The 9,533-nt window shown below is 39.7% G+C and overlaps 1 protein-coding gene across 1 annotated transcript; it reads right to left on the bottom strand.

Moving 5' to 3' along the window:
- Positions 1–5,291: 5,291 nt before the first annotated feature.
- Positions 5,292–8,847, bottom strand: LOC114819749 (histidine-containing phosphotransfer protein 2-like). Its single transcript, XM_070807750.1, has 6 exons — positions 8,728–8,847; positions 8,226–8,353; positions 8,068–8,136; positions 6,630–6,701; positions 6,080–6,152; positions 5,292–5,679 (listed from the first exon to the last, which is right to left on the bottom strand). The coding sequence occupies exons 1-6, from the start codon at positions 8,785–8,787 to the stop codon at positions 5,620–5,622; spliced, it is 462 nt and encodes a 153-aa protein (XP_070663851.1). The 5' UTR covers positions 8,788–8,847; the 3' UTR covers positions 5,292–5,619.
- Positions 8,848–9,533: the final 686 nt, after the last annotated feature.

The following is a 9,533-nucleotide window of genomic DNA, read 5'->3' on the forward strand; positions in this document are numbered from 1 at the left end:
GCTTTAAAAAAAAAAAAAAATTTCCGAAATTCGAAAATTCAAAAATTCAGAAATTCGAAAATTCAAAAATTCGAAAATTTGAAAGAAAAAAAAAATTCGAAAACAAAATTTTCAAAAAAAAAAAAAATTGCCTAGGCCTCCTCTTCTTTGGGCCTAACAACTTTCATAACTAATATATATGAAGGAGTTTTGGGCTACCACTTAGAAAGGAAATGCCTCATTCGTCAACTCCCTCGACCGAAGACTTGCGGGACTCCTACCATATGCTACTGCACCTTGATACTCGGAAGTCTCACGACCACTCAATGACTTGGATTTTTCAAGTCTCCAAACGAGAAGTTTTCCTCACTCGAGAAATTAAGGGAACACTACCTCAACCTACATGCTTCACTCACAAAGCTTCAACATACAAGCTTCAACAAAAGGAAAAATTCAAATAACTTAGTGAAGAAGGCCTTGGTGTATTTAACACAATACGTTGAAATGAAGCAAAGCTTGTTTATTGATATCTCCAATAAGTTACAAATATGTACATATACATGAATCAAAATAAACAAACAAGAGGGAGCCTTCACAAAGGTTGCTCAGGAGAAGTCTCAGCAGTCAGCATAACCCCAGAAAGATGAGGCACCAGAGGGTGATTATTCGGAGTCTCAGTACTAGGCAGAACCCCAGAAGGAGGAGGCACTGAAGGTTGATTATTTGGAGCTTCATTACACGGTACAGCCCCAGAAGACGAAGGCAATAAATGCCTTTGGAACAAACCCACAAACCTTTGATGATCAAGTAAAATCTGACCATCAGATTCCTGCAGCTGGTCGAGCTTCCTCTTCATGTTTGTAGCATAGTCATGTGCGAGCCTATGCAACTGTTTATTCTCATGCTTGAGCCCTCTGATCTCCTGTTTGAGACTTATCACTTCAGCCGCCAATGATTCAACTTGGCGGGTTCGAGCAAATAGGCGTTGGGTGATATCAGACATAGAACCTGCACACTGAACACTGAGAGCCAGAGAATCCTTAACAGCCAACTCATCAGACCGTTTGGAAAGTAGTCTGTTATCTTTGGGAGTGAGAAGGTTCCTGGCCACCACCGCAGCGGTCATATCATTCTTCATCACAGAGTCCCCAACGGTAAAATGACCAATAGGGGATAAGAAGGATGGGCACCATATGTTGTCTTGAGAAGGCATGGCTGCCTCTTCACCAAAGTTCAAGTCAAAACGACGGTCGGATAGGCCAAACATTCTCATAAATGATGAAAGAGAAATGAGATGCAATAAATCTCTGAAGTAAGGGAAAAATTCCTACAAGCAATAACTCTCTTAATGTACTTCTTGCACACAATTGGTGCCCTTATAAAAGAAAGGGCAACAGGGTCGTTGGTTCAAAAATCGAAGAGGCACCACTCTCCGGATTTCGAAGAGGCACCATTTTCCACATGCAACATCAACTCCTCGGGTACCACAGATAACTTTGTTAAAGATCTCTGACAAAGTTTAGACATATAAACTTTAAAGGTCCAGCTACCCTACTATTACCCACAAGGGTAAAGGAACAGCACCACTGCTTGATAACTAGAAAGTCCTAATGTGTGTCAACCCTCGTGCTCCATGGCAAGGCAGACTGGCAAAAATGCCCAACATTTACTCACATTTGAGAAAACACTCCCAACAAGATTGCTTGCTCAAAAATCGAAGAGGCACCACTCTCCGAATCTCGAGAGCCAGACTCCCAATAGGATTACTTTCTCAAAAATCGAAGAGACACTGCTCCTCGAATCTCAAGAGTCAGACTCCCAACAGGATTACTTTCTCAAAAATCGAAGAGGCACCGTTCTTTGAATCTCGAGAGCCAGATCCCTGATAGGATTGCTTGTTCAAAAACCGAAGAGGCACCGCTTTCCGAACTTCGAGAGCCAGATTTCCTTGGATAAAGCTTGTCTACAATCTTCACACGCAACATCAGCTTTCCAGATACCACAAACCACTTTTTCAAAGCGCTCTGACAAAGTTAAAACATGTTAAGCTTGCAGCTCCCACTACATTGCTATGACCAAGAAAGGTAAAGGAATAGCATTATTACTTGCTCAAAAATCGAAGAGGCACCGCCCTTCGAATCTCAAGAGCCAGACTCCCAACAAGATTACTTTCTCAAAAATCGAAGAGGCACCGTTCTCCGAATCTCAAGAGCCAGACTCCCAACATGATTGCTTTCTCAAAAATCAAAGAGGCACCGTTCTCCGAATCTCGAGAGCCAGATCCCCGACAGGATTGCTTGTTCTAAAATCGAAGAGGCATCGCTCTCCGAACTTCGAGTGCCAAATTTCCTTGGATAAAGCTTGTCTGCAATCATCACACACAACATCAGCTTTCCAGATACCACATACCACTTTTTCAAAGTGCTCTGACAAAGTTAAAACACGTGAAGCTTGCAGCTCCTACTACATTGCTACAACCAAGAAGGGTAAAGGAATAACATTACTACTTGTTGTTAGGGAGACTCCTATATATGTCGACCTCCATCCTCCACGGACAGACAAACCTGCAAAAATACCCAACCCTTCCTCATATCTGCGAGGGCACTCCCAACGAAGCCTCTCAAAATACTCAGCTTTCTTCCCCTCAATAATACCTATGCAAACCAGCCACACCAGAGCAAGAGTATCTCATATCATCAGGGTCAAAAGCAAGAGTATCCCATATTATGCCTTTTCCTTGTCTTTTCTTTTGCCCTTGTTCTTACCTGCAAGACAAGGAGAAAGAGAGCAATCAATCAGCACTTGGAATCAAGCTTCCAGTCAGGAACTGACTGCCTGGAACCCCATGCCTGATTACTTACCTGGCATTGCTCTCGAGTACTCATCTTCAACATCTTATACTTTCAGAGAAGATACCACATCTGCTTGAGAAACAGATAGGGCAAGTGAGAAGGATACAAGGAAGCATGTGAAGACAAGCGTAACATAACACGTGCCGATACATCCACTACTTTGTCAAAAGCAAAAGTATCCCATATCATCAGGGTCGAACGTACTCTAGATTTGATGGACTTGTTTTGACCCTCAAATTCTTGAGTCGGCCTTATACTCTGGAGGAAACCAGAAAACCCTTCAGCCCAGTTCAAGAATAAGCCTGTGGAAAGTTACTTCTTCAAAAGAAAAAGTATCTCATATCATCTCTTATCCATTTGCTTCTCCTTATCCTTGGTGCTATTTACGACACAAGGAGAATGAGAACAATCAACCGAAAGCCGAAGTCGAACCTTCGATCCAGGTTGCTTGCTTGGAAGTCTGATTGCTTACCTTGTCTGTTACCTCCTTCGGCAAATCTCCTAGCTCGGTGACTTGAGGGACTCCTACTATAGGGTTTGTATCGCACTTGACCAAGCCCGAAACTACAAGTAAGCTTCAAGTGAAATTGATACATTACCTTGTGCATCTTCATCGGTTAAAGAAACCACCTCTGGATGGAGGAAAAGTACTTCCAGAGAAGATGCCACATCTACATATGAGACAATTAAGGCAAGTGAAAATGATACCACACTTCGGTACTTAGAAGTTTCGTGATTACTCAATAGCTTGGATCTTGCAAGTCCCCAACCGAGGAGCTTCCCTCACTCTTGAACTTAGGGGAGAACTGTTTGTGCCATACTTGACCAATCCCGAAACTACTGAGCACCGGTCAACGTTATACCGTCAAGGACCCAAAAAAGTTTCCCTCCAACCAAGAGGCCAATCACAGCGCGACACGTGTCGACATCAGAAGCCAATCATAGCGCAACTTGTGTCAACATCAGAAGCCAATCACAACACAACACGTGTCAATGTCAGAATGAAACTAGAAACTCTCTTCTATAAATAGAGATCATTCTCTCACAATATTTCCTAATGTCATTTGTACTAAATCATTCACTAATACTCACTAAAGGAGAGCTTGAACCTATGTACTTGTGTAAACCCTTCACAATTAATGAGAACTCCTCTACTCCGTGGACGTAGCCAATCTGGGTGAACCACGTACATCTTGTGTTTGCTTCCCTGTCCCTATCCATTTACATACTTATTCACACTAGTGACCGGAGCAATCTAGTGAAGGTCACAAACTTAACATTTTCTGTTGTACCAAAGTCCTCACTGATTTTGTGCATCAACATATGTAATATTGCCATGTGACCATGCTCATCAGGATTCACTCTCAAGTTCTCAACATTCCCGTTCACGTGTAGGGAGACATTACAAATTGGGCGACATTTAGCATTTGTCCTTCTTTCGTTGGACCACATGCTCTGGTATCATGAAGTTAAGGTTTCACCATAAAACCAATTAACAATATGGGGAGTACCCAACTACTTGTAAACACGTATAAGGTAACTCAACGACAATGATAATGGAAGTGGTGGTGAAGGGCTGAAAGCCATGATGGTGGGGTGGTGTCAGCGATGGTGGTTGGAGTGGGGTGATGGTCATGGAAATGTGGTAGGGGTGGCAGTACATAGCATGGTTGTGGCGCTGGCGATAATGATGGAAATGAGGGTGGTGGTGGTGGTGGGGGTGGCAGTACATAGCATGGTTGTGGCGCTGGCGATAATGGTGGAAATGAGGGTGGTGGTGGTGGTGGTAATAGTTGTGGTGGCATGGTAGGAGAGGTGGTTGTGGTGGCGTGATGGTGGGAGTTGCAACTACGACCACGATAATGGTGGGGGTTGAGGTGGGGGCTGCAAGGTGGTGGGCATGTAAGAGCGAAGGTGGCATATATGGAAATAGAGTTGGGCTATGTTAATTTAAAAATTTTTACTTCTGAAAAAAAAATTCTAATACTTAGCATGGGATCATCGCATAAGAGAGAAACTTGAGAACGATAATGATGATATGAATATAATATTATGCTAATTGTGCTGCTTTGTCTCTGCCTAACCCTACCTTTGCCCTAAATCCTAATCTTTTATAGCCAAAGGCTACTGATCTTCCTTTTGCCTTTGTGAAAGTGAAACTCTCCATTTTATGTTTAGCAAACTTAAATTGTAAAAAATCAGTTTTCAAGTTCTGATGATTCCTTATATCATTCCAAAAAGCATGAAGTCATATGCAGAGGAACTTCCATCCTTTTCCCTATATGGTTCTTATTAATTCATCCAAAAAGCATGAAATTATATGCAGAGGAACTTCCATCCTTTTCCCTAAAATTTACAAGACTCTGTTGATTTCTGTTAACTGATCACAGAAGTTGAAGCGATCCGACGTTCTAAATCTCTCATTCTAACTATATTGTCTCTCTTTCTACCAAGAACAGATCGAAGAAGAAGAAGAAAAGTTCTGCAAGAACTCTACTCTCGCTCATTATTTGTCTAATAGAAGTTCTTCAAGAAGCATTTTTTCCTATCCAACAGCAGTCAAATTTACTAATATATGTTAAAGGTGACACGAAATTAAGTCCAAACTTCATATCACAGCATAAGACAGACAAAAGCAGTCTTAAATAGCTAAATACTATGTTCACTTAACAGTAGTGAACTTAATTAAAAGTACCAAATATAACATTAAACAAAGAAACATCTGATCTTCCGGAGAAGCCATTTCTAAACCGAATGAACAAACCAGCTGTCTACTGACGACGGCTGTCTACTGACGACGGCTCTTGGGCTTGTTGGCATTGATTTCACGTTCTATCTGCACTGCAGACTATTTCAAGATTATTTGTTAGGAAACAACGAAGAGAAATAATCAATTAGAACATTTTCGATCGAGGAAATTATCAATGAAGGCATTTAGTAATATACTAGAAATAATTGATCACACAATCAAATTAGTTTTTTTTTTTTTTTTCTTTTCCTTCTGCAATCAGTTGGATAGTAAAAATCTTCCCTGGTACTAAATTATTCGAAAGTTTAAAGTTCTATCATTTTTCTTTTATTCGGCAACATGTTCCCTTCTCTTCATTAATCTACATATGACCAGAACTTCTATGTACTTCCATGTATTTCTTTATAGAACATGCTATGTAATAGTATGGGTGAAAAGATGAGAGATACATTTCTACAGATTAAGGTTGAGAGTGATCTAAGTTCACTACAAGTATTACCTGAAGAATGTGATTCAGGTTTTCCCGCAAGACAAGATACTCACGTTTGACCACGTCAAAGCCCGCAACGCACCTGAAAACATAGCATTTCATTAAAAAGAGGGTTAGTAAGAGAACGAGAAGGTCTCTATGGTAGATCACATGAGATGATTTGTATAAGTCTGAGAGAACTGCAAAGGTTGTTGAAATGTAAATATTCTTTCTCTTCAACTTTTGAGAAATTGAGCATAACTACTCAACTGGAACCGAAGATATATAGTGAATTAAGAGAAGGCAGAAGGGAGAGAGATCTTTAAAGAGTTTAAAAACCCTGGCATACTTTTCGTCAGATAATTCTCTTTCGCTCCCATGTAGTTTTGTTTTCCTACATGGCTCTGAGGGGCTAAAAGACCTACTTTAGCATTACAGTTCTAAAAAATGAAATAATTTGGAATTTTCATAGTTGTGGAATGTTGGTAGCATGTATTCCTAAAACTTGATTGAAGATGCGGTGCGGTAATATAAAAGAAATAGAACTGTATGATGTGGTAGTAAGAGAACAAAATCGTACCTTTCCTTGTTATTTGCAACATATGCTTCTCGGAGCTCAATACAAGCTGCAGCCACTCGGCAACCACCAACGCTGTAACTCCAAATGCAGTAAACCAAATTAATATTATCTACCTATGTAAAATGCAAAACAATTTGAGCATTTATAATCTATAAAATCATCTATGTCATGAAAGAAACTCCAATCCTAGAAGCCATTGTCATTTACTTGCCATAATAAAGCGTTTAATTTATGTCTGCTAACATTGTTTACCCCTGGATGTGAAACAGACTACGTGGGGTAAAACAGTCACTAGGGGGTCTAAGTAAAATAAAAAATCGAGAGTCAAGAGTCGAAACTCGAACACAACTATAGTTGGAAAGGAAATAAGTCCTCCGATGCCCAAATTATATGCTTCGAGAAGAAACTAAGATATATAGTTGAAGAGTATATGTGAGGTGAGTATGACGACACCACAAATCAGTATCAGTTTTCGAAGGGCGAGCACCTTCAACATTCAATGTGATAGATCTTGCCACAGATTTAGGCAGGGCATATATGCAGAGTGTCACAGGAAACCAATCAATTCTATTCATATGCTTTTCTCCCTAATTCACGTACAGACTAGAAAGATATGAGCAATACATGCACTACCATTGTAGGTTGTAACAGTTCTTACTTCTATTCTATTAAAGGTTGTAATAGGAATTATTTGGAACTTGAATCGGCATATGCCGCGTGTGAGTGTGGATAGATCATGTGCGCGCATTAGCATGAATAGATTACATGCCGCGCGTGAGCATGGATAGATCATATGCCACATGTTAACACACTACGTGTTGACTTCAATAGATTTCTTAGTTAGCACCTTACTTTTTCCATGTTGTTTTCAAGTATGCACGGCTTCATAAATAACCAATCATATGAATCTTTATCCGCGCGCTACATGTTGCTAACTATCAATTCGATTAAGTTAAATGCTTGCAAATGTGATCTCGATGCCACGTTCTTTCACATCCAAATCGGAAATTTAGTAACCGACTATATATCTACCAACGGTATTAATATGCAATGTGCATGGACATATTCACTAGATTTTTCAGTTCTCACTTCCGAATTTGCTTAACCAAAATTGGAAATCCTTTAACTAATGATATGATAACTTGCAAACGTTTACATCCAAACAAGAAATTTTCTAACAAAATCTTCCGAATCTTGAACCGGTGCAACAAATATTACAAACATCTAAGTATGCTTAAAAGGAATTTCTAAAGTTCGTTTAGTCACTCTGTTGGATATCTAACATGAATCTCATTTCTCATACACAAAAACGTCTTAATTAGTAAGAACATCTTAGCAATTATGCCTTGATAAATTTAGCCGTATGACACAGTAATAAAAATTATAAATATTTCGAGTGAATTGCAAGTACACAACAAGATGTAATTGGCAGTATTACCTCGCGCTAATTCCCTTGAGCTTGTGCGTAAGTTCTCTCACCTTAGAATAGTAGATGACAGTTCCACTCCTGTAATTGACCTCTCCAAAATTAGTCACTATAGATAGGCAACAGTTATACTAAAACGTCATTTAATTGGAGCCACTGAAGAGAATTACAGTTTTTTTTCAAGTTCATCTATGGTAAAGTCAGCACTGCGAATAGCAACGGTTAGCACTTCCACAACTAAACCAGGATTTTCATCTTCTAACTCTTTGATTTGATCAAAGCGGTCATCCAGTATGCCCTGCCAGAAACATGGTGATTAGATACGACCAACTAATATGTTAACGTGTTGATGCATTAACCCTAATCACTAAAAGAACCAGCCACCAGTCCCACCAAATATTAACTGTGACTAAGGCAAAAACAACGATCCAATAACCTAACAGAGATATATCTCAAATTCATCAATGAAATCAGCATTACAAGTCCTAAATAAGTTGACCATATATTAGAGCTAAACCAATTAAAACCCTTTTTCACCACTCTTTCTGAAAAACAAATAAATAAACATATAAATTAGCATATGAAACTCCACAAAATTCAAAAAGAAGTACTTAATAAAGCGAACTAAAAAAAGAAGGCAAAAGAGAAAAGGGGGTGGAGTGTTGATCTCACCTGCTCTCGCAACGAGCGGATAAAATCTATGAGCTGTTGTGTAAGCTGAGCTGCAAACATTTTCTTCCTTCAGACAGAGAGAGAGAGGAATCAAGTGAAGTGGAGTAACAGTAGCCTGCCCTTGCATGTGTATATAATGAGCTTCTTCAAAGGGGTCGTTATACATTGTATGATTAGCAAAGGACGCCACGTTGGCAGTGCACACACTCCACGCCAGATGCTCTGTCGCTCTGCTGAGGCTGGAAAATGGCATGGACCATGGCCATCAACTGGCAGTTTCATCCTGCTTTGTTTTGGCAGCCTTCTCTTACCTGCAGCAGCGGTTACGAAGACAACCATAACTCTGACTCTGAGTGGTATATTGATTATGGTACTGTTTCCCACGCGCTCCCTTGAAACGCATTTGTAACACGCGCTGTCCCAATCTGCGTTTTTGTTCGGAGTACGGGAACTGGATCTAGGGCTCATATTTTGACTCCACTCAACAACACTTCCAGTTGAGTGGGCTAATATTAAAGTTAACCCATGTTTTATTTGCTTGTAACCATCTATCTCCATAAGTTTTGGACCGGCCCACTTAGAATTGCTTTTCTATTAATTAATTCTGAGCTCATTGGCGTAAAGTGATTTTTTTTTTAGGAAAACTAATGAAAAGAGCTTGAAAACTTTGAGTTTTAATGATAAGGACAAAATAAAGGGTAAAGTGAATAGTACTAGGATTGACTTTTTAGTGTAAAAATATGGTTTTTCGTTAAAGTGAACAGTACCGGGTGCTTTTCGTTAAAGTTCCCTTTTTTTTTCACAAA

Source organism: Malus domestica, chromosome 11, assembly GCF_042453785.1.
Source record: "Malus domestica chromosome 11, GDT2T_hap1".
Lineage (NCBI taxonomy): Eukaryota > Viridiplantae > Streptophyta > Magnoliopsida > Rosales > Rosaceae > Malus > Malus domestica.